Here is a 25,647-nt window from a genome sequence, read left to right on the forward strand (position 1 = left end):
GCACGAGCTGGGTGAATATTTTAGCTGTTGTTGGCCTTTTTTTTTTTTTTTTTTTCTCTCTGACACAAATATCATGAATCTAGTCGAGCAGGTCCGACCACAGCTACAGCAAAGTGGTCTGGAAGGTCCTCGATGAATTATTTATCCTCCTTCATACTCAAAACTGAAAAAAAGGCCTGGATTTCTGCAATTCAGATCAGGTTCTGGTTTCTATGTGTGGGGTATACATACATACCCATTGTTTCAACAGCATTTCATTGTGCTGCATGTCCTAACAACACAGAAATATAGTCTCTGTGGTAGTTGCCTGCCGCTTTTCAATTTAACTTTAAAGGGATAGTTCAACACTTTGGCAAATTGGCCCATTGCCATAATCCCTATAGTCATAGCAGTAGGTTCATTACCTTTAATTGTCGGTGCAAGCTGTTTTTAGAACGGCGGAGCAGAGCCGTGAGCTGCTCAGAGCTACGCTACGGAGGCTCATGGGATTTCTTGGTTTCCCTCATCAAACTCATCAAATACACAATCCAACAACTCCACAACGCTCTGGTGGACAAGTTGTGACCTGCACATTCACCACGCTATGAGATAATGAAAACGTTACGAGATGGAGTTGTTTTTGCTGAAAAACTGCTCCCGACGGGAACGTGCATCAGCAGTTTTGCATGAATTTCCCTCTAAAACAACTCTGTGTGGTAATGTTGTGTTATTATCTCATAGCGTGGTGAATGTGCAGCTCACAACTTGTCCACCAGAGCGTTGTGGAGTTGTTGGATTGTGTATTTGATGAGTTTGATGAGGGAAACCAAGAAATCCCATAATGAGCCTCCGTAGCGTAGCTCTGAGCAGCTCACGGCTCTGCTCCGCCGTTCTAAAAACAGCTTGCACCGTCAATTAAAGGTAACAAACCTACTACTACAACTATATGGCAATAGGCCATTTTGCCAAAACGTTGAACTATCCCTTTAAATAACTGGAAACTTAGCGATATCTTTTCTGATTTATTGGTAAATTCCCATTTTAAAACCCAGTCTCAGTTTATGTGTGTTAGTGTGTGTGTGTGTGTGTGTGTGTGTGTGTGTGTGTGTGTGTGTGTGTGTGTGTGTCATTGATCATTTGTCCCCCAGTTGTCACAGGTGTTTGGAGCCGGCCTGCCACTGTGTCCCATCCTAACGCACGGTTACCTGTTTTGTCACCCCCTTACAGCTCTGGACACCGCCCCCTCTCACTTGCTACCCCCTCCCCTAAAAGGACTCTCTACCTCCTCACCCCTTTTTTCTTGTCTCTCTCCATATGTCTGTCTCTCTTCTCCTCCTCCTCCTCCTCCTCTTAAATGTGTTTTTCTCTCCTCTTCACACAGCTCCACCCGTCCTGCTAACCCCATCTTCCATCCTCTCACCTCTAATGCACCCCATCTCACCCACTCCCTCTTACCCTCCTCCCTGCCCCTCTCTCTCACTTTCTTTCTATCTCCCTCACGCTCCTCTTTCCTCCTGAAGTGACTCTCCTCCCCTGTTCTCCCCCCCAAACCCCCATCTCCCCTCCTCTCCTCCCCCACAGGGCCCCGCGCCTCCCGCTGACCCCTCCAAGGTGAAGGCGGCCGCCTCGGAAAAGAAGAAGCAGGAGTCGCGCAAGGATAAGAAATAGGATACGGGGCGGGGCTGGGGCGGGCTGGCCGGCCGGCTGCTCCGGCCCGCCGCCGCCGCTGCGAAGTCCCAGCCCAATCAGCAGCAGCGAACCGTAGTCAGAAAGACAGAGAGGTCGGGGGGAGGAGGAGGAGGAGAGGGGGAGGACGGCCGGGTGCTGATGACCATCGAGCTGGAGCTCAGCCGCAGAAACGGGGAGGAGGGGCCCGGCGGCGCGAGAGGGACGGGGAGATCCAGAGCGCTGGGCCTTCTCTCCCACCTCGCCAACCAGCTCACCTTCAAACAATAGGGAGATAGAGGCAGGGCCGTTGCTAGGAATTCTGGGGCCCCTGAATGAATACTAAAGTGGGCCCCTGACCTTTCCATTTTTTTTCTTAGACTACAGTACGTATGTGTTATCATTTTTTATTTAGATTAGACTATTGGGTTTTTTTTATGGGCCCCACTGGGCGCTGGGCCCCTAGAGTTATCATCACCTTTCTCCCCTAGACAACGGCCCTGGATAGATAGAGGAAGCCGACGGGGGGGGGGGGGATGTGAGCTGCTGAGGATAGAGGAGAGAGCGGACGTCTACTGAGACTTACAAACCTACTTTTCCCCCCCACCACCATACCATAATAATAACAGCCAACCTGAGTCCCTGAATAAATGAGTCACATCATCATATCTGCTCTTGTCACAGGCTGACGACTGTCGGCTATACGGGGGCCCCGAGATCTAAGATGTGGTGATAATCTCTTACACCAGCTGGCACCCTGAGTACTTCTGTCAGGTCATAAGATATGCCATTTGAAGCGAGACCCTAAAGACGGCTGGGTTTGATAACAAAATCTTTAAAAAAAAAAAGAAAAGAGAAATCTGCTCCCGGGTTTTGCCTTTCTGCTTCCCCTTTTCATTGTGATCCTATCCGCCCGCAAAAAGCTTTTCTCCAAGTGCGTCCGATACGCATCACGAATCCCCGGCTGCAGGGACAAGCCAATTTGCTTTTTCTCGAAGGCGACGTGTCAAACTCTAACTTTCCTCCACACCCCCCCTACCCCCCTCCACTCCGCTCCACTCCTTCCTTCCTTCCTTCCTTCCTTCCTTCCTTCCTTCCTTCCTTCCTTCCTCACTCACCCTGATCTTCTGTCTCTTTCCTCTCCGTTCCCATTTCTTCCTCTTTTCACTGTGAATTTTCAGACTTTTCTTGTTAATTCAAATTACAGAAGTGATTTATATGCTAACTGCTCTATCCTGTTTCTCTTCTCCTCTCTTCTCTTCTCTTCTCTTACCTCCCTTCCCTCTGTTTCTTTCCTGTTCTTTCTCCTATAGATAAAGGTCTGACTTCTTCTCCATGACTGCCTCCACTCCTCTAGTCTGCTCCCTCCTATTCTGCCCAGCCTGATGCAACCCCCATTATTTCCCATTATCTCTACTCTTTCAAGACAGCGCTGGCTGTAAGAAACGGTCCTACTATATATCAGTGGCAACAGTGTCAAATAATTTTTACAACGCCTCATCGGAGACCCCGTATGCGCTCATTGGGCAAACTGTAAAACTGTTTAAGGCCTAACTATTCGCATAACTTCCTTAAGAGGAACCTGAAAGACATCTCTCTGTGTTTAGAGTCCCCTGAATCTTCCCCCCACCTTTAATGTTTACGACTCAATCGCACACACACACACAGGCACACACACTGAGCGGAGCTGTGAGTGCACTCTGGACTTTCAGATAGAGAAAAAGAAAGAGAGAGAGACAGAGAGGGGAGAGGAGAGGAGAGGAGAGGAGAGTGATAGTGGGAGAGAAATATGATTCCTGCCTCTCGGCCACGCAGCGCAGATAGAGGTTCAAGCCCTGCAGCTCGGGGTGATTCAATCCTCTCACATTTGAGCTAATGGAGGTTGTCGCCATGTCCCTGCCCCGGCTAAAGGGGGCTATTTCTGGCACCATGAGAGCGTCGTACGGGCTTTACTGTAACAGCTGCACATTTCTCAGCCCACAGGCGAAGGAAGGAGGGAGAGTAGAAGGAAGGAGGGAGAGGGAAGGAGGGAGGGAAAGAAATCCAGAAAGACAGAAAGACAGCAGCGAGCAGGGCCGGCGGTAGGGGGAGCCTGCTGCGCTGTTTGTTTGTTTGTTGGGGGGCTGTCCGCTGTTGACTCGACGGCCGGCGACTGACGAACCTGGGATGACGTCACGGCCCCCCCCACCCCCCACCCCCCACCACCACCACCACCCCCCCCTCGAGGGCTGGCGGATGCTCTCAGGAGTCCTGACTAAAGGGGCTTACCAGGAAGAGGTGCAGCTTCTGTCTGTGCTCTCTCTCGCTTTATTTATTTTAGGGTCCAGTTTTAATCCGCTCGTGAGTTTCCTCTCCTCTCCTCTCCTCTCCTCTCCTCTCCTGGCCAGCCCAGGGCTAATTATTTTATTTGAGCGCGTGCTGGTAACCAACCAGATATCTCTCTCTTACATCTCCCTCTCCCTCTCCTCCTCTGCTGTCTTCGCTCCTCTGTCTTGTTTTTTTTTTTTGCTCTTCATCTTTGGGATTCATCCTCTCCTCCCTCCCTCCCTCCCACCAACCAAACCCCACCGTGTTTCATTCTCTCTCTCTCTCTCTGTCTTTTACGTCTTTGGCTTCCTTTATCTCTTCTTCCTCTTCTTCCCGTCGTCTAGTGACTCTGCTCTGCATTATTCCCCAATAGAAAAAAAAGGCCTATACACAATCCACTCCACTCTTTAAGCCTCTCCTTATCTGACTGCCAGGGCCTACAGCTCAATGCTCTGCTCCTCTTTCCTCCTCCGCCCCTCCTCTTCTTCCACAACCCTCCTCCTCCTCCTCCTCCCTCCTTCTTCTCTTGTTCAAACTCAGTGATGGACATGTCTCTCCCCTCCGTCTTGTCCAGTGATCGACGAACGTCCTCTCTCTCTCTCTTGCCCTTCAAAACGCCACCTCCCCCAAAGCCACCTCCCCTCGTCTTCCCACCACCGACCCCCTTACTGTCTTATTTCTGCTGGTTCGAAATGCCAAAATGCTTCGAAATGAGGAAACACATGGGGCAGAAATCAGCCTTTAGTCGTCACCGAAGACAAAAAAAACCTATAATCTAGCTAGCTCTTCTCCGGTCGCAAAAATACGACGCGTTTTTATGTATATGTGTGTCTAGTTACAGAGTGTTTAAAAGAGATTTGATATAAAGCAACAAAAAACAACAGTATGTCACCCTAAGTAAAGCAAATAATGTTTTCTGAGAGATTTTTTACATGTGTACAAAAGGAGTAAACACATGGAGAACATGTTTATCGAGGCAGTGAGGAAATGTAATTGTGTTTTTTTCTGGATTATGCCATTATATTTCTGACCTTGTGTGTTATAGAGGGTTTACTGTGTGGCTGTGTCTTTGGCGCACGTCGTCTTATTTTCCGAGGTTTGCCGCCCCGGCCCTAAGGGGGGGGCGTGCGGGATAAAGGCGTTGGGTTAGCCTCAAGATTCAACGTGGCTGGGGAGAAAACATAAACTTGGGGAGGGTGAGGGGGGTTAGGGGGCTGCGCTTGCTGTGGGAGAAAGCTTCGGAGCAAGAGACGTAGTATCTGGTGTGTTAAGCCAAGCCAAAAAATCCATATGTATCACCACAGATAGAGCCTGCTCTCTTCCCCCTGAGCTTTCTTTTCAAAAAAAAAAAAAGGTGCTCCTTCCCCAACCCTGAGCCAAAGATGGATTGCGATCTGCGTGCTTGATATGCAGGGTGGATAGTGTAGACTTGAATGTTCCTTCAAGATTCATAACAGGAATGGAGGTGCTAAGGCCCGTGTCTTTATAACTGGAGATCTTGTTTCACTAGTCGCTGTTTAACTCATCCAGTCAAACGGATCAGTTTCGAATGTTTTCTTCTTTTTCAAGCAAAGCCACACAGACACCTGACATAAGACAGCGTTTAAAATGCCTTTTTAAAAATGTTTTGTTTGTATGTATTATGAACTGTATTAGTCGTAGTTGCGCAGTAACATCCCTTCATTTTTGAAATGACTGGAGCTTCTTACATATTTTTTACATTTATTTTAATGCTTGTGATAATTCCAGCGCACTAACGACAACATTCAATGGCTCTGTATAATGTGTTGTAAAGAGAACGTAAATAAAAATTAAAGCCCCATACGCAGCTGTTATCAACAGGAGACAAAGTAAACCCAGCTCAAAGTGTCTGCAGCTTCTGTTCTTTCTTTTTTCTTTTCTTTTTTTTCCTGAGTGGCCCCGGCCATTGAGTAAACTGTCACGTCTGAGCAATGACATACTTTCATGAACATTTCAAAAGAAGAAATTCCTTCCAAAATGAGATATTACAGAATAGCACTGGCCCTATTAGCTCTCTGAAGACATTTGCATACACAATAAGACCATTTTAGAGTGTGTAATCTGTAGACCTGAAATGCTAAACAATGACCACCAGGTGTGTTTATAGGTACAAAAGGAATTCATTTTCAGAATTAAACTTTGAAACTCTTCTGCTACACTATGGCAGTCGAGAACTAAAATGATTTCACCTCCCTCGCCCCCCCTTTGCCTACCCACCTACCAAAAAGTAATGATGATGAACTGGAAATAAATGCTCAGTAACCATTTGCAACCTTTTCACATCTTTAAAGGGTGACAAAGTGAGGTATAATTTTCAGAGAGGCTTAATTTTACTGACTTAAAATGCAGGTGGGGTTCAGTGAGCATACATAACCTTTTCAGAAATGCTCCACTTCATATTCAGACACACACACACATACACATTCACACACATTAAATACAACCACAGTGTTTAACTTGTACCCACTGACCTGCTCAGTCGCAGCACCAGAACGACTGACTGGCTGAAGAGACGATGGCATGTGTGGCTCTGATTTGATGCCATCACTCTGAGTCAAAGAGGCAGAAAAGGGAAAAAAAAAAAAGCTTACATATGTGGGCATTGTATCTACTATGTTTCTTTGCTGCTCTTGGTGAGATGTAGCTCTGAATAATGATACCATGTTCACGTCTATTGATGCCAAGGGACCCTTATCTTAACCAATCCAGACAATGAAACTACACATGGCAAGAGACACCTCTAAAGTTTACCGTTTTATGCACAGCTTGAAATAGAAACATGTTAATTTATGGGTTTAGATTACATTGTGTTCACTGTTTCTCGACAAACAGCAGGACAGAGTGAATCCCCCCACACTCCCCCCCCCCCCCCCCCCCCCCCCCCGGTTTTTGTGGCAAACATTTCATTTTCACATTTTCTTCAGGTGCACTTTAATGAGCAAAGTGTTAATTAATGAGCTTTAGGAGGTGATGGGAGGTTTTTTTTTTTACCCTCTTTGGAGAAAGCCAGGGGAGTTGTTTCCTTCTGCTTTCAGTCCTTTACACTAAAGCTACTATAGCCTTGGATAATTCACTCCTTCTGGCATAATGCCGCATTTATGTCAGATCACAGTAACTGTAATTACCACGTTGCCACTTGTAAACAGGCTTCACATCAACACCCAGGCTGTAATTATGACTGGAGGAAAGGTACATCTCTTCCCAAAGTGCAGATGTATCTGCTTCGATGCTTGATATGTGGTTGGCGGAGTCCATTACTTAAGAGAAATAACTCAACAAGCGAGGTATTTTTAACCCTCACACACATCTACAGTAGCTCTCTGTAGTATTTTGCTCCTCGAACATAAGACAACTGACAGCTGCTGGTTGTCCAGTGACGTTCAGTAACTTCCAGTTGTAAACACAGGAATGTTTCCCATGATTAACATGGCTTCTACATGATGTGAGATATATATATATATTTTTTTTAAACTTTATTAACATTTATGTACAGAACGATACTGTTGTGCCAGGGGAAAATAAACATAAAAAATATATATATAAATATACAAAGAGTTTATGCTTACCATGTATATATATAAAAAATAAATATATCTATATATATGTATATATATTAAAAAAAAAAACATTGAAGTAAAGAAGATCATATTAAATAAATAAATACTTGTCCAAAATAAAATTGGTTTTTAATGCTTTTGGTATTTCAAGTCCTTTGGTGTCGGTGCCATACTGAAAAAGCTCTTTCAAAAAAACTGCAAAGTTTGGTTTTCCGTCAGTCCATTTTCTTTTGTGTATGTGCAATTTTCCTAAAAATAAAACAAGTTGTACAAAAAAAATTAAATCGTTATCCAATTGGTTATCATCAAAATAAAGAAAAATGTCCTTTTCATGTAGGATGTATTGGATGACTAGTTTTTCTTTCAATAAAATTTTGTACATTCAACCAAAAGATTTGAGAATATAAACAATGAAAAAATAAATGTACAATGGATTCATGATGTGAGATATGGCATTGACTCCATATTTTATGTAACAGCATTGAGAGGTATTGATGGTCCTCTCATGTAACTCACTGCAGTGAAAAAACTAATCATCCCCCCCAAAAAATAAAATAAAGGCTTAGTAACTATTTCATCAAATGATCCTGTTGGAAAGGTTTTTCAGATGCTGATCAGATTCATTTCAGACTCATATCCTCTCTGGTGTCTGCCCATTACAGAGAAGTAGTAGCCCAACTAGCTATTTAAGCAGTATCACAGGTGAGGGAGTCATGAAGTGAATATCATGCAGGACCTCCAGTGTGATATTTGCCTTTATACAACAGTTATACAACAACAAATTATGGCACTATTTATTTTATTTTCTCTAAATGTTACCTGAGGTGTGCTGAAGTATCCAGACTGCTTTTTCCCCTCTCTTCCCTTCATCCTGTTCTCATTTAGTTCAAATGTTTTTTTTTTTTACAGAAATATATTAATTATCTATCTAGTGCAATAAATCGAACATGCATACTGACCGTTAATGTGATGCTAATTAACGGTTAATTAACGGTTATTAATCATAGACTGTGTTAGTCTACTTGCCAACAATGAGTACCCGGAAATGTTGAGTACCCCAAAGTTTTATGTTAGAAATAGATAGTATGGGTCCCCAGTATTCAGAAACTGCCGGATGCTAACTTGTATATAGTGAACAATTAGCATACATTAGCATAATTGCTATGAGCAATATTTCAACAACTGCTTGGCTGATCTGGGCAATATTGGAGTGGTTTTAGGGGTTATTGATGATGCTGAATCCATTTCTGACATTTTCAAAATTCAAAATGGCTGTCTAAACCGGAAGTGACCAGATTTTGAAATCCATCAAAATCGGCCCACTGGCGGTTAAAATCTGGTCACTTCCGGTTTAGACAGCCATTTTGAAAATGTCAGAAATGGATTCAGCATCATCAATAACCCCTAAAACCACTCCAATATTGCCCAGATCAGCCAAGTCAATTTTGTTGAAATATTGCCCATATAGGCAATTATGCTAATTTATGCTAATTATGTCTGTTATGCTAATTGCCCAATATATATAAGTTAGCATCCGGCAGTTTCTGAATACTGGGGACCCATACTATCTATTTCTAACATAAAACTTTGGGGTACTCAACATTTCCGGGTTCACAATGGGGCCTATGGGCTGGCAAGTAGACTAATGTAGAATAGGCGCTTGGCGGAGTGATACAGTACATACAAGTCCCAAAATGCCTAAGGGCCGAATGACAGCCATCCGCCAACGTTTATCCAGCTCCATTTCGACATGTTAAGTAAGTTTCCTTGTTTTATTTTATGTCATAAAACCATCTAAACTGTTAAAAACTGCAGTATATTAAGTTATTAAGTCAATAATCTCGCATAATTATGCACTGCATCATACTGAGTTGGTTTACATTAGCCACTATAAGCTAGGTACCTACCGTAGCTACCTGACTATACATGACGGTAGCTAGACCCCCGGGTGTCGAGAATATAATAATAAATGCTCCGTTTTACTGCTCACAGTTATGATTTTGACTATTTTTCCCCTAAGTGGAGCACTGTTTTATTTCAGCTTTCAGGAGTTTAATGTCCACTGAGGTTAGAAACAAGACTATTAGCCAAATAATATTTGCTTTCCCCTGTCTGTTTCCTCCTGAGGTCGAGTTTACACTGAACTGTTAGATTTATTTCCCCCTCTTCTGATTTATGTTGCAGGTAAAAAAAAAAAAAAGAATTTACACATTCACATCTGTGTGGTAAAGCACTTCAATAAGATAGTTTTATTTTTTATATAACATGTCAGACTCTATTAAACTCCCTTTATTAGGAACAAGCCATGAAAGGGAGCTTACCACAGGGGCCTATAGCTACTACACTGAAGTGCACAGCTGATATAGAAATAGAGATATTATTGCAATATTATATAGGAAAAGCCCAGGCGTAAAAAATGTTCTGTAACTGGCAACTGGTGAGAAGACATTTGGTAGTTATCTGACACAGGACTGTTGCTGCATCTGTCGTGTGGGCGAACTGGCGGTGACCTGCCTTATGCTCTAAATATGCTGGACTTAAAGCTATAATTGCAGCCTTTACACACTTGGCAATAAATCACTTTGAATTCAAACAGAGGGAAAACATTAAAATGTTAACAGTTCGTCTTTGAGGGATCAATTAATAAATGATTAAACAATTCATCACAGGATTTATTTCGCAGAACAACAGACCTGAGGAGTCAATCTGTGCTCAGAAACCAAACACAGTGCTTTGCTTTTCAATGAAAAAAATAAATACTCAAGGGCCCCGTACCCCCCCCCCTCATTAACGCATTTGTTATAAATACTGTATGTTATGCAGAGTGCAAAAGTTTCATTTGTTGTGTCGCCGTGTTGACAGCCGTGATTGATGGGTTGTTGTTCTCTAAAGGGGCCGTGTGTGTTGAGCAGGTGCAGGTAACACACACACACACACACACACACACATACCCCCCTCTGTGTGTGTGTGGTGTCGGTTCGATGCAGAGGAGCCCTGTGGTGGGAGTTAAAGCGGTGAAGTGGGGGGGGGGCTGTGTGGCTCAGGTTACCCTGACAGGAGGGTGCAAGAAGAACGGGGGAATGGGATGTTTGGTGTGTCGGGGTTGGGTGGGGTTGTGGGGGGGTTGGGGGGGGGGGTGCTAGGCCCAAAAAAAGCCACCAGTGTCTTCCACACGTGGGGGCGGGAAGTCTCAGCTGTGGCCTCTGAGCGCTGTCCTTCATATTCTAACCTGCCGGCGTCTGGACATCCAGCATGGGCAGAGGGGTAAGTTTTTTTTGTTTTTTTTTTTCAATTTAAAAACCAAAAACTAAAACAAAAATAACTTTCTGCTTCTCCAATTGTTTATTTATTTATGACACTAAAACTCTGCTGTTCTGTCTTGTGTGAGAGTGTGAACATGACTTTGTGTTCCCTGTGTGTAGCTTCTGTACAGTTTCAGCATATGGCGTGGACATGCATCATGGAAAACTACTGAGTTTTCTAAATGTGCCTGCAGGGCTCGGTGTCTCTGGGCGTCAGCGTGTTGCTGCTGCTGCTTAGTTGTTTTTTTTTAAAGACAGTAACATCTTAAAGGGTGATGGCTTTTCTCCTCAATAAGTTTTGTTCCCCGGCTTGTTGTTTATTTGTGTAATTACGTAATTTTGTTTTTTATCCCTTCCATCAGGCCAGTTCCATTTACCTTTATGGGGAGGACAGGCTGGTAATCGTCCTCGCAAAACAGCGGGTGGAAATTGCTATGCCAGACACATTTCAGGCGCTCTGTGCTTCCCCCTCTCTTTGGCTCTTTTTGATTACTTTTTCACTGTGTCACTCGCTCACACTCTCCTCTCATTCTCTTTGTATATCCCCTCCTTCGCTGACATGCACACGTGCTTTGCTAAGAGGAGACTGACAGCAGCAGATGATTTCCATGATGCACCATTCTTCCAACTGTTCATGACACACAAGCTCCTCTCTCGCTCACACAAATGACGAGCTCGTACTGTACTATGAGGGGGAAAAAGAAAAAATATATATATATAATTCTCCCCCCCCCCCATGCTCAGTGAATAGTTTGCCAATAGTGCCAGGAGATTGAAATGAACCAGCCTACACAAAGTCCATTGTGTTCACACTGACGCTTGTAATATGTGGCTATGAATGTAAATGGCTAAGCAGCACACAACGTGGCTACAAGCATGTGACTTTTCCCACTTATTTTTCTGTTGGGGGAAGGAGGGAGGGAGGGAGGGAGGGGAGGCGTTGGAGATGGTTTGCCCACAGGCCTGATGTATTATAATGTTTCTCTCTATCTTTTTTTTTCTCCTCCAGTGCGGAGCCGAGAATGGAGGGAAGCGGAACAAGAAGGACAGGAACTTGGATGAGCTGAAGAAGGAGGTGGCCTTGGTAAGAAAAACAAGCTGCCACCGCAACCGACTCCCACTCGCACCGCGCGGTGATTGATTCCATCGCCGCTGCACCCGAACGATCCCCAAATCGTGTTACGCCGAAGACACCGGGTTATTTAACAAGGCTATAAATGAAAACAGTGGCCCATAAACAAAATGGCAATCCAGCCCTGCTTAGTGTAGTCAGTTGTAGATGAGCTCCAAGCCTGCCTGTCCTCTTCTATCTGTTCTAGCACCCCCTGACTGCTCCTCTTTGTACTCCGAAAGATACTGAATAATTTGTGGGCCACCGCCACTGTAGTGCAGAGTTTTTGTCTTGTGCAGAGCTGTAGCTCTTTGAGGTGCTGTCAAAAGGCAGCCGAGCGATGCCCATGAAAACTGGGGTAAGTTTTGCTGCTCGCGATACCTCTGATCTGCTAAAGCAGCTCTTGTCAATTATCAAGTTGGCCTGTGACTGATTAAAGAGAAAGAATTCCTCGGATACTGTCAACATTTTGGAGCAGTTTTGTGATTAAGCGATCAGTCTGCCTCGTGAACTACTTCCGCTGTTGGTGATTTCCTTCATATGTTTTTTCTCTCTTTCGCTCTCTGTCTGAGAAATCCCTTAAAACAACCGCCAGACAATGGCTGATCAATATTTTGTGTTGGGGGGGCATATGGACAAAGCTTAACTGGAAAACAGTTTTGTGAACACTGGGCCGTGTCCTTTGTTGTGGCCAAATTACTTGAAGCTTAAATTCATCGTGGTCCACTGGGGGCCACTGTAGTAGCAGCTGGAGAAATTGGGGGATTTCTCCGCGTCTTATCATTGGATGATGGAGGCAGACCTTCAGTCTTCGAGGCTGACATGATCTTGGCACCAAATTCCATTTCGAGATCAAAAAACCAGCATCTTAAGGTGGCTTTCAGCCAGTAATACACTGGAATACAAATTCATAAATACACGATCAATCAAAAAAAAACGACGTATATCAGCAAAAGTCTTTTTTCACTTTTTATTTTCAGTTTTACTCGATCAAACTTTTTACCACTGGAGAAAACACCTCTATTTTATCACTATTTGGAGATGCAGGGGGAGTGAATGTCATTCCGTGGCCTCTTCGATCTGCCATGAATCATACTGTATATTTATTAATCCATGCCAAATAGAGGGAATAAAGTATTTTTGCACTAAGATTGAGGGATGTTATGCCTCAGTGCTACAGCCTTATGATCTATTTGACCATTACTGTGCTCGCTTATTACACTTCCCTTTATAGCTGCAGCCATACTGCTCCAGTTCACATAATAGATTGGCGAATGTCTTGCAGTAGACTTGTATGTAAAGCTTCCTCCTTTGTGATATGACCAAGATAAATTCCCTATAAAGTCATTTCACTGGCCAGTTAAAATTACCCTGAATTGTTTTATTTATTTGTTATACTGTTCCTGTTCTGTTGAAGCACAAATAAAAAACAGAGCATTTTTGTCCCCGCAGGACGACCACAAAATAGGCCTGGATGATTTGGGAAACCGCTATGGAGTGGACCTCACACGGGTAAGGACACACACACACAGACACACAAACACAGGCGGAGACGTAAACACTCTCAATTACACAAGCAGACCTTCACACAAACACACAACAAAGACGAGCTGCAACATCCCCCATAGAGATGCAATCTCTGCTCGCCTGTACTGGAAAGCAGCATCCCAGCGTCACCTTGAACCTTCTTCATCTTTAATCCTTCAATCACACACAAACGTAAAACGTACACTTTGACACACCAACTCCTGCAATCCCATACACACGCAGATACAGTACAAATACATCACATCAGATGTCTCGGAAAAGCTGTGACCGCGTTTTGCCCGCCTTCCTTTAAATATGACGTTGCAGATGCGGTGGTGAAACTGATATTATCTGTTTATGTTTATGTGAGCATTAAGAAAATAACATAAGCTGTCAAACGGCTTAGTGTGTCAGGTGTACACATCCATCGATTCTCAGAAAATTAGACCTTGACACTATTAGGCATAAAAATGTTCAATAAAGTTACATCCAACAGTTTTACGGCCAAGCACTCCAGACGAGGGGAGGCAACCCCGTTCATTATACGTGTGGTGTTAAATAGGCCAGGCAGGAATACTGAATGTTCTGCAACTGTGGTGGTAAAATTGCTTTTTAAGCCACAGTGAAAGCGCCAGTGCTGTTGTGCTGTAATAAGATTCCCAGCTCAGACAGAGTTACATTCACTCCCGAAAATGTACTCTCCTCCTCCTCCTCCTCCTCCTCCAGGGCCTGACAAACGCCAGGGCGGTCGAGATTCTGGCCAGGGACGGTCCGAACGCCCTGACTCCCCCCCCCACCACCCCCGAGTGGGTCAAGTTCTGCCGTCAGCTGTTCGGCGGCTTCTCCATCCTGCTCTGGATCGGCGCCACGCTCTGCTTCCTGGCCTTCAGCATCCAGGTGGCCATGGAGGACGAGCCGCCCAATGACAACGTGAGAAAAAAAAGAAAGAAAAAGCTACAAAATAAAAGCATGCGTCTGTGCAGGAACGCGTTTTACATATTAATCACAAGCAGGAGGAGACGCAGATATAATGTCGAGACAGATTCACTGATCATGTGGTGATGTATGAACAGGTGCAGACACAAACAGATACAGAACATCTCTGTTCATAGCCAGGGTTTATATTCACAGGTTCATGATTTAAACATCTACAGCACAAAAAAAAAATCTTTTAAAGGGATAGTTCAACATTTTTGGCAAATTGGTCCATTGCCATAATACCTATAGTAGCATACGTAGCAGTAGGTTCATTACCTTTAATTATCAGTGCAAGCTATTTTTAGAACGGCAGAGCAGAGAAGTGCAGAGCAGAGCTACACTACGGAGGCTATTGGGATTTCTTGGTTTCAAACTCATCAAATACACAATCCAACAACTCCACAACGCTCTGGTGGACAAGTTGTGAGCTGCACATTCACCACGCTATGAGATAATAACACAACGTTACCAGACAGAGTTGTTTTAGAGGGAAATGCAGAGACTGCTTGATGAAAAACTGCCCCCGACGGGAACGCGCATCAGCGGTTTTGCATGAATTTACCCCTAAAACAACTCTGTGTGGTAACGTTGTGTTATTATCTCATAGCGTGGTGAATGTGCAGCTCACAACTTGTCCACCAAAGCGTTGTTGAGTTGTTGGATTGTGTATTTGATGAGTTTGATGAGGGAAACCAAGAAATCCCATGAGCCTCCGTAGCGTAGCTCTGAGCAGCTCACGGCTCTGCTCTGCCGTTCTAAAAATATCTTGCACCGACAAATAAAGGTAACGAACCGACTATAGGGATTATGGCAATGGGCCGATTTGCCAAAATGTTGAACTATCCCTTTAAAGCTAGTAACAGTCTGCTGGCTCAACATCATCCAGTAAAAATATCTGATAACAGCTAAAATATCACTTATTCAACTCCTCCACCTTTTTTTTTAATATATATATAAAAAAGTTGGTCCCATGACTCTTCGTTAGATGAATATTGTCTCTGCAAAAGTCTCAACAGCTTCTTATTATAATCTTTCACTGAGCAAGCATTTGTAGAAATTTAAAATGTGATAATTGGTCTTCCTGTAAATAAGGATCTTCCTGCAAAGAACAGGTGAGAACTCTTTACTTCTTCTCAACAAAGTGTCTGTTTTCTTGTACATGTCCCACACACATGTATAGACAGGCAGTGGTGTGTGACATACATTGCATTCGATATATAGAGGACAGTTTAAGCCCAGCTTAACCTCACCATTGTGGTGTACATACACTGCAGTCTGTGTAAGATTTGGCAGTAGTAGTGTTGGCAGCGGCTGACAGATCTTAAACAGCTCATTTCTGTTTTAATTAAAACTGATGTGAAATCGTTAATTTGGACGACGGAATATTGTCAAAATATGATCACACCATCTGTCAGTGATATAATGATGTCATTGTTCCTCTGCGGATCGAGAAATCAGATCATTACACATACAAATATACACACATTTTTACTATTCATCCACAACACTAGCTTTAAATTCGAGGTGTAGTCTTAAACTAAAACCAGAAGTGTCCAAATACTTGATGGTTTTCTTTACCTTCCACTTTTCTTGTTGGCAGATTTCTCAGCATGACCTTTACTTAACCGGGATGGCCTCCTGAGGTCTAAATCTCCTTTCCGAAAGTCCGAGCCAAGTGGCAGCAACACAATGAGGTCACATGAAAGCAGCAACACACAGCGCCAGCACTCACTTAAAGGAAATAGCTTCAAGGAAGAAAGAGGAGGAGGAGGAGGAGGAGAAACGGGGGAAAGGAGGATAACTTAGGAGCATCGAAATATCATTAAAATGCACTCAAACACACCGGGATTTCATCTTCGTAAGTGTAGAATTACAAGTACGTAATGACGCAGAATCTCTCCCCCTCCCACTCAGGGGGTGTGAGGTAAAAAAAAACAACAAAAAAACAAGCGCTGACACTGGCGTCGGCCCTGGCATTTGCTCAGATAACCACTCAGACCAACCGCTGAGCAAATGGAGCCAAGCAGTCATCCATACCGCACTTTACGGAGCTGAGTCATTATGCAATCATCATCCAGTGCTCTCCAAGCCCCAGACAGCGCTAAACCCTTGCATAATATACAGTAACATACAGTAGATAGTCACACACATATGCACGCACGTGATAGCTTTAATCTCCCCGTGATTTAATCTCCACATTCAGCGCTGAGTATGTACAGCTGGATGCTCTGGTGAGCCACTTCAAAGCCCCGACTGCCGGCAGCTTTGGCACTTTGAGCCTTTGCATAATGTACAAGCAAGTTATTTGAGATGGAAATCCACCCTAAACAGGACTTCACACATTGTTGGTGTCTTAATTTTCAATATTCTCGTGTATGTACTGAACTGAGAGATTGTCTTCACCACAATCCCTTTAAACGCTGGTACTGTAGACTGACTCCACCGTGCCACCTGACTGTACTGTTTGTTGTTCCTTATAATTCTATACAATTGGTGAACAAGAACGAGTTACAGTATCTCCCAAAGCGAGAAGAGGCACAGGAGCTGAGGCTTAAAAAAAAAAACACATGGAGACAAAGCAGGGAACAGGAAACAACGCTGAAATGGAGGCAAAATGTTGTAAACACTGACAAGTGATTTTCGGAGAGGATACAAATGTATTTCCTGGTTCAGAAGATTTCGCACCGCTACGGTAGGAAAAAAAATAATTCAAGTGTAAAATAGCAAAACAGTTCCGTGCTGTTGTTCCTGTTAAATAAAAGCAGCATCCAAAAAGAAAAAGGAAACTTCTCAGGATTTAGGAATTGTATTCTCCAGGAGTCCAGGACACTCTGGCAAGGCGCTCTTATCCAAAGTGTCTCGCTGTCTTGTTTGCACCAGTAAGAGCTGAACCCGTAGCAACATATTCATTGTTAAAGCAGAAAATGTCCCTGAAAATGAAATAATAATAAAAAAAAGCAGTGGAAAACATTTCTCATGCAACTTTCTCATAACAAGAAGTCACCTCAGAGACGGATGTTCACTTCAACAGTCCAAGATGACAAGACCTCAGCTGTAGGATGGATTTCCTTTCTAAATCTCCCACTAAGACAGAGCGCTCCCCCATTTTTCTTGCTCTTAACTCCCTTTTTCACTCTGCATTTAAAGGTGTTAGCATTTTAAAACCAATGTGAAGCTTGTAAATCCTCCGTTTACTACACTCAAACACGCCTCATGTAAAAAAAAAAGTCAGTATAATGACATTGTCTCCCCCTCCTTCCCTCCCTCCCCCTATGGCCTGGGCTTTCCCCCCTTTCCCTTATTCCAGCTGTATCTGGGCGTGGTGTTGGCAGCCGTGGTGATCATCACCGGTTGCTTCTCCTACTTCCAAGAGGCCAAGAGCTCGCGAATCATGGACTCCTTCAAGAAAATGGTGCCGCAGGTAAGTTGATGCGTTTGCTGTTTGGTGTAGTCACACAGCTTTCAGAATCAATAAGCCATCCCTCAGGTGGGGCTTAAACACTCACTTGAGTGGAAACCTAATAAGCTTGCACAAAGGAAGAATAAATGTTTGAGCCAACTTCGGATTGTGAGTCTGTTTGCATAAAAACTCCCCTCGCGTTATCCACCTCTAGCAATTCGATTGCCTAATTCTTTAATCTATTTAGGCTCCTTTCACTCCCTTCTTGTGCCTCCTTTCCCCCCTACCTGTCTCTTCTCTCTTCTCCTGTTTCCTCTCTCTAACTCTTGCCTTTCACATACCTCTGCACCCTCCAGCTCCTCTTTTTTTTTTAATCTGTCTCCTCACTCTTCCTCTGACTAAACCTGCTGTCTGTTCCCAAACTCTCTCTCTCTGACTCTCTCCTTCTCATCCTCACATTCCCTCTCCCCACTCATCTCTCACTTCGTTTCTCTCCATGCCAGCAAGCGATGGTGATCCGGGAGGGGGAGAAGATGCATATCAATGCTGAGCTCGTGGTGCAGGGAGATCTGGTGGAGATCAAAGGTGGAGACCGCATCCCAGCTGACCTTCGAGTGGTCTCTGCCAGCGGATGCAAGGTAGGGGAGGGGGAGGGGGTCTCAGTGGGATTACAGTAGCCCTGCTAACTTTACTCTTTCTCTCTTTCTTTCTGTCTTTCTTTCATGTTGTTTACTATCTGACGTTAGCATTTGCTAATAAACCACTGAAACCTAGGCCGATGGGGTATAATGCCATTGATTTTGCAGGTATTCACTGAAAATCTGAAAAGTCAGGGGATCGCTGACTTTATTCCAAATCTATCTCCTGAGTGGGGGAAAAAAATGAAGCTTTGTAGCAAATTTCATGGTAATTCACCCAAAGGCAGTGGAGGCGTGATGCTGGAAGCCATAAACATCCGCCGGCTACACAGGGAATCACCAAAAGTCATTGGGATTCATGGGATCACGAGTGTCTGTGTATAAACTCTTGTGTGGAGGTATTTTACTGGATTGATTGAAAACTTTGAGTTGCTGCTGGTGGCTCCTTTAATATTTCATGGCGACCAGTTGAATAATTTTGTCAACATTAGGCCCACAGGTTTGTGTTGCCTTCACCTTGAGCTTTCTACTAGTGAAGCTAAAGATGTTAAATAAAACAAACACTGCTCTTGTTTTAGAGTAATTATTGCAGATTATTATTATTATTTTTATTTTTTGCTTTTACTCCAAAGGGCGGTCTGATAGATCCTTAGTGATATGAAGCCACTGCTCTTTTTCTGAGGCTCAACCTTACTCCAACTTTTCTTTTATAACTTCTATAACTTGTGAGCCTTTGAAGCGGTGTCAGGGAGCCGTAATGATCAGCGTGACATATATTTCTTCACCTATGGAGCAGAGGCTAGGAACGGGGTTGTGACATGACAAGTGTGTTACATCAGTGCACCTGTTGCTAATAAGCGCCGCCGCTTTCATTTCAGCCCTGTCGGTCTCTCCTCTCTCCTCTCTCCGTCCCTCAGTCTCACTGGGTAACTCTTCTCCTTCTCTTCCTCCCTCTCCTCTCCTCTCCTCTCCTCTCCTCTCCTCTCCGAAGGTGGACAACTCATCTCTGACGGGAGAGTCGGAGCCCCAGACTCGCTCCCCGGAGCTCACACACGACAACCCCCTAGAGACCCGCAACATCTGTTTCTATTCCACAAACTGTGTCGAGGGTCAGTAGGCCACATCTGGCCGGCATTGTCTCTTACAGTCTCTAAATGTCTGTTATTGTTGTGTTGTGTTGTTTTTTTTGTTAAACGCCATCTGGAGATCAGCATCGTTCTGCAGCCACCGGCTCCTCCACCATGAGTGTGTTTCACTTGCATGATTGATCAGATGCTCCATCCTCTGCATCCGACAGTACAGCGTGTGCAGTTATTGAAATATCAGAATGCACGAGATTATTAACGAGCGTTTCCAATTTCAGATTCAGCCGGCAGGAATTTTCGAGTCGGCATTTCAGTCGCCATCAATCATGATGTAATGATGCAGTGAGCATTTCAATGGGATATTCATATTAGAATCTGCAACTTCATAAATATCTTCACCTGAATTCGGATGGTGGTTGTGTAGAAAGAGAAAGACTGAACTCCAGAAAAAAAGATATTAGTTTAAGGTCTAATAAAAATGTAACAGATGGATCCAGTATGTGATTCAGTTATTAATCAACCAAGGATTTAGTTGAGGTTAGCTGAAAAGACAATCCTACCCTGCCTCCCCGTAATCCTACATTTTGCACCTTTTCTGAGCTTTTGATCGTATCACACAATTTTCATAATTTAATACAGTTTGTCATGGAGCTGTAAACGTTAAGATTTTCATTTATTCTGAACACTCAATGGACCTATAAGGTTAAAAATTGAAAACCCGTACTCTGAAAATGTTATATCAATCATTTTAGAAGCTGAATATCAGATTCAGTAAAGAAACTATACAATAGAGAGACATGTTCAGTCTGCCGCTGTCTTATATAGTCTATTAGTCTAGTTTTGCTTCATCTCTCTCAGTTCTGTTAAAGGATCGTGTCGCCCAAGTTACAAAGTAAAACCCACAGAGGCGGTGTCCTAGTTGCTCTGGATTAATCCACAGATCTCATTTCCATCGGAGCGGCTCTCTAAAGCTTTAAAACTGTATATAATAAAGTGTTTTGTTTTCTATCGAGTTTCTCTAACAGCGAGTCGACCTCTTCTTCTTCTCAGGTACGGCCCACGGCATCGTCATAGCCACCGGTGATCGAACGGTGATGGGCCGCATCGCCACCCTGGCCTCGGAGCTGGAGGTCCGCCAGACGCCCATCAACATCGAGATCGAACACTTCATCCACATCATCACGGGCGTGGCCGTCTTCCTGGGCGTCAGCTTCTTCATCCTGTCGCTCATCCTGGGCTACACCTGGCTCGAGGCCGTCATCTTCCTCATCGGCATCATTGTGGCAAATGTACCTGAGGGACTGCTGGCCACTGTCACTGTGAGTGGTGTGTGTGTGTGTGTGTGTGTGTGGGTGTTGATTGGAAACTTTTATATTGATTTTCACCATAAAATATCTGTGTGTGTGTGTGTTTTTTTTTTTTTTTAAAGGAGCAGATCAGTTTAAGCCGTTTTAAATAGGATTTAATGTCCCTGTGCACACACTTCTTATTTCTGCTGCAAGAAAAACAACATGCACTTGAGTTTGCAATAAACAAGTTCCCCTTGTAGCAAGGACAGGTCATAATATGCTTCTGGAAATAGAAAGTGAACAGCGCCGCGGGGAAAGGTCATAAACTGGCTGGTCTACACAAACAAACAGAAAGGTTAAACAGTCTTTGTGTTGCAAATGGTAATTTTAATTATTCTTACTCATGCAATTTGCTTTTATTTTGTAAGATTTTTTACTTTTGACAGTGAAAATTTTAAAAAAAAACAAAAAAATGCTATTAAATGCTTTCTGTGGGTGGACTGTGGATCTGGCAGGGGCCTGAAACTCTGCTGAACTCAGAGTCGACTGTTGATTCTCCAAAGATTCCTCATCTTGAGCAACCGCTTTCACATCACGCACACTCATTTGATCCATTGTTAAAGATATTGATTAGTGCAGCTCCTAGCATGCCAGCTCCACAACACAATTATTAATATTTTGCCTTGCGGCCTCGCTGTCATGACTCACTGGCACATACGAATGGAACAGAGCCATCATCAGTGTTATTAGTTACACCAGTGCATCACTAATGTAACCTCGTGAACATTAGCTGTAGCTCCACTGATGCTACGCAACACAGCAAAGCAGGTGATTTATTACCGCACGCCGGCGTTGCTCAGACGCCCAAGTGCATCTAACTTTTTTTCTGCAACAATAAACAAAGTGCGAGCCGAGGTGGATGCCAGCTGGCATTTGAAATGCCATCAGTCGACATTTCACTGGTCACAGAAAATAAATTGACTTCCCCCGACTGGTTTCTTCAGTTGCTCTCGCTTTAAACACACAGTCAGAGTCGTCTGTGGGAATGTTTCTGAGAGTCAAATTGAATTAATGCATGTTAATGTGTTTTTTTTTTTTTTTTACAACATATGGGATGTGTCTATGCGTTGCACTCGTATGTCTCTGTGCACCTGCTGTTAACCAGCCAACCAGGTACACACACACACACACACACACACACACACACACACACACACACACACAGCATCGTACACCTTGGCTGTAAGGCACCTGGACCACGCATGGTTTCACATGAACAAACACTTGAACGCACCGATGCCTACACATGCTCTCTCCCCATGTTGACTAACAATCATCCATCCTCTCTCTCTGTCTCTCTCTGTCTCTCCTCCTCCTCTCATTCGCTGCCCCTCCCACCTATTCCCCCCCCCCTCCTCCCTGCCTCCCACCTCCCGCCGTCCTCCCAGGTGTGTCTGACTCTCACTGCCAAGCGAATGGCCAAGAAGAATTGTCTGGTGAAGAACCTGGAGGCCGTAGAGACTCTGGGCTCCACCTCCACCATCTGCTCCGACAAGACGGGCACGCTGACCCAGAACCGCATGACCGTGGCCCACATGTGGTTCGACAACCAGATCCACGAGGCAGACACCACCGAGGACCAGAGTGGTAAGACAGACAGACAGACAGAGAGAGAGAGAGAGACAGAAAGAGGGAGGGAAGGAGGAGGGAAAATGTGGAAGAGGAGAGATTGGAGGATAGAAGGAGACTCAGAGAGATATAAAGGGGAGATAGAGAGTGTGTGGGAATACGGGGAGGGGGGAGAAAGGGGAGAGGGAGAGAGAGAGGGAGGGAGAGGGAGGGAGGGGGGGTGACCACCTGCCGAAATTCATCTGTCCAATGTTCACGCTGCCAACCGCCATCGCTGTTTGTGCTAGTGCTGGGATTAACCGAGCTGCGGTATGCGGTGGGCGGCTCAACCTTCAGCAACAAAAACACGTCTTTTTCCCAGAGTTCTCCGGTAAGACGGCTGCTGCTGCTGTGGAACCAATCGGATTCCTGTCTCCCACCAAATGACAACAAGTCGAGCCAAATTTCAAAAGGAGCTTTCAGCAATAACCAAAAGTTTGGAAGCAAGAAGAGTAGAGAGGGGAGAGGGGGGGGGGGAAGAAAAGAAAAGAAAAACAGGTGTTCTGTGCATACCAATGAGTATGGTGTCAGGCGATTGTGCAGTCATTCAGCGAGCAGCCAGCAGTGCTGACAGAGGCCACGCAGCTGAAACAGTGCAAGTGCTGAAGAAAAAGAAAAAGAAGAAGAGGAACACAGTGTATTCATTTTTCAGCAGTACAGGCTCGGCATTTCTGCAGCTTTTGCAGCTTTCAGAGCCTTTTTGCACCTTCGCTTTGTCAAACTCACCAGCAGCAGCAGCAGCAGCGCCGGCCGCAGTTTTGCAGCCGTGCACCCGCCGCGCGTTGCATGATGACACTTATCATGGTTTGTTTTCACAATAACCGTGACAGTGACCGCACCGGAGAGTCTGGGTTTAAATGAAAAATGAATGCAGGTGGCGGCGACGGAGTGAAGGTCATCCTGAGTTCGATTGGCTGGGTGAGGGATGAAATTTTGATGCGAGAAATTTCCCAACATTTTTTTCTTTCTTTTTTTTCCTTTCTGAGTTCTCTGGTTAAAAATGAATGCTGTTTTCCAGACTGGGGAATTGAAAAATCACTTTTGTCGAGGAAAAAGTGATCGCTCGACTTAACTGACCCCGACTCCCTGACCCTGTTATTTAGCTACAATATCCAGTGCTATTCTGTGAACGGAGAGTTAAGTCAGTAGCATAAATACTGCATGAGCCGTACTTTAAAAAAAAAGAAAAAAAGTCTAACACCGCTCCCTCTGCTATTCTCTCAGGTTCAGGCTTTGACAAGACCTCTGCTACCTGGGCTGCTCTGTCTCGTGTGGCCGGCCTGTGCAACAGAGCTGATTTCAAAGCCGGACAGGACCAATTTCCCGTCCAGATGGTATAAACCTCCACCACCACCACACGCTGACACCACAGCAGACACTTTCCTAAAACCTTTGCATTGATACTCAAATCTAATAAATGATCTCCAGTCTCTAATATAGCGGATGTATGATAGGTTCAGTTTAATCCAAGGACATTAAGAGCAAGACTCTTTAGATTTGTATCAGATAATGCATGCACATTATTCATAAGACACGATTTTACCTACATGGCTTGCCAGCAGGGTGAAGCTCACACTATCAGGAGAGCGCCAGGTGAGTTGTCACTCAGAAAAGAAGCGGTGACGGAGGAGAAAGTATTAAGCTCCTTTTCAGCATGCACTGCGTGTAATGGCAGCGGTGCAGGAATGAAAGTAAAATACAATCCAGATTCGTACTTAAAGGTTATTTATGTCAGTACAGCTGTGACTGAAAGAAGTGTATCCACTCCAGCCCAAATCCAATTAAAAACATGCATCACTGCAGCGAGAGTAGCAGGCTCTCGAGGGTTAAACTCACTGCTGGCTTTAGGTCCTTTAAGTGTTTGTTGATGATATTAAATTGATTTTTTTTAAAAAAACGTCTTATCATGAAGTACAGTGTAAATGAGCTAATTAGTTAAAGTAGATTTACTCGAGTGGAGTTCACATGTTAGAGAATTTTATCGGTACAGCTCACGACTAAATGTACTCGGTATTCTCTCCTGCTGCCAGCTGATCCTAACCCACATGGCACCCACAGGGAAAAACACAACCCATAAAAATAATTTGTCAATACCTCTTGACACAGGTGCATTGCACACACACACACACACACACGCACACACTGGCTCACACGCTTAACCTCCCTCTCACACGTAAACACAGACACACTGAGGATAATCCAATGCACCCCTGGAAATAACTCCCCCACACACACACACACACACACTGCTGGGTAGCTAAGTCAATAATATCCCAGTGTTCTTCCAACCGCTATCCTCCAACCTGTGCTACATTGACCTGAAGATATTCTGTGTGTGTGTGGCTCACAGCGACAGGGATTACACCGTCTTGACTCTGGTGGGAGCAGACCCTGCTGCTGCAGCCTCTCTGCCCCCCCCGAGGTGCCCAGACTTCCTCCCTGCATTAAGTAACAGCCGTGTCTCCTGACAGCGCTCAGACACAGCAGTCAAGGCCCAGGCTCCACTACCATTACAAGAACAAGTCCCCATCTGCACTTGGGAAACCAGAGAAATGGAATTTCCTTGATCTATTTATTCATTCATGAAAAGGCACAAACAAGGACAAATCTGGCAGAGCGTGCGTCCTTGTTTCCCAGCTATTCATGAATGACTAAACAGGAACCAAGAGAAATCTCTTGTCTTAGTTTCTCCCCCTTCGGTATATTAGGCGTCAGGTCAATCGGTTCTGCATGGATTTTAATAAATTGGCCCCAAGAGCGGGATGAATTGCAGCGATCATCATGGACGTTTTTTCAGCCGGGGGGGTGGGGGGGGGCGGCATCGCAGGTTATTTGGAAATGATTTTTCCCCTAAATGATCCGAGTTCGACACAAGCAACTTTGTCACATGGATTCAAGTTGATAGAATTAAACTAAACAATGTTGCATCCAAACACAGGATGATCCAATATTGACCCGTACAGAGCAGCAGACCGCCATCCCAACGAGATGCTCTGATGTCTGCACGGGCAAGTTCAGTCAAATTCAATGTATAAAAGACATTTCTATACAGTGAAGAAACAGATAAAACAGACTGACAGTGTTGCCTTTGGTGAATTTAATCTAAAACTCCTCTCCCAA

The 25,647-nt window shown here is 44.4% G+C and overlaps 2 protein-coding genes across 4 annotated transcripts in view; both read left to right on the plus strand.

The window, feature by feature from the left end:
* Nucleotides 1-5,822, plus strand: part of mpz (myelin protein zero) — a 20,551-nt gene extending 14,729 nt beyond the window's left edge. The window contains exon 6 of one of the 3 annotated variants that reach the window (XM_085806008.1): nucleotides 2,958-5,822. In XM_085806008.1, the coding sequence (XP_085662134.1) occupies nucleotides 2,958-2,969 (12 nt within the window). In that variant the 3' untranslated portion in view covers nucleotides 2,970-5,822. Of the gene's footprint in view, nucleotides 1-1,206; nucleotides 1,510-1,560; nucleotides 1,957-2,957 lie in introns of those variants that run through there. The other 2 variants (XM_085806006.1, XM_085806007.1) reach the window with 2 other exon arrangements.
* Nucleotides 5,823-10,750: 4,928 nt separating this feature from the next.
* atp1a2a (ATPase Na+/K+ transporting subunit alpha 2a) overlaps nucleotides 10,751-25,647 on the plus strand; it is a 42,673-nt gene continuing 27,776 nt past the window's right edge. Inside the window, exons 1-10 of the mRNA XM_085805624.1 lie at nucleotides 10,751-10,793; nucleotides 11,841-11,915; nucleotides 13,395-13,454; nucleotides 14,196-14,399; nucleotides 17,755-17,868; nucleotides 18,351-18,485; nucleotides 19,477-19,594; nucleotides 20,621-20,889; nucleotides 22,308-22,506; nucleotides 23,752-23,861. Of these exons, the coding sequence (XP_085661750.1) occupies nucleotides 10,782-10,793; nucleotides 11,841-11,915; nucleotides 13,395-13,454; nucleotides 14,196-14,399; nucleotides 17,755-17,868; nucleotides 18,351-18,485; nucleotides 19,477-19,594; nucleotides 20,621-20,889; nucleotides 22,308-22,506; nucleotides 23,752-23,861 (1,296 nt within the window). The 5' untranslated portion in view covers nucleotides 10,751-10,781. The remainder of the gene's footprint in view (nucleotides 10,794-11,840; nucleotides 11,916-13,394; nucleotides 13,455-14,195; nucleotides 14,400-17,754; nucleotides 17,869-18,350; nucleotides 18,486-19,476; nucleotides 19,595-20,620; nucleotides 20,890-22,307; nucleotides 22,507-23,751; nucleotides 23,862-25,647) is intronic.

The sequence above is a fragment of the Trachurus japonicus genome, chromosome 17 (genome assembly GCF_045865225.1).
Source record: "Trachurus japonicus isolate A0001 chromosome 17, Traja_1.0".
Taxonomy (NCBI): Eukaryota; Metazoa; Chordata; class Actinopteri; order Carangiformes; family Carangidae; genus Trachurus; species Trachurus japonicus.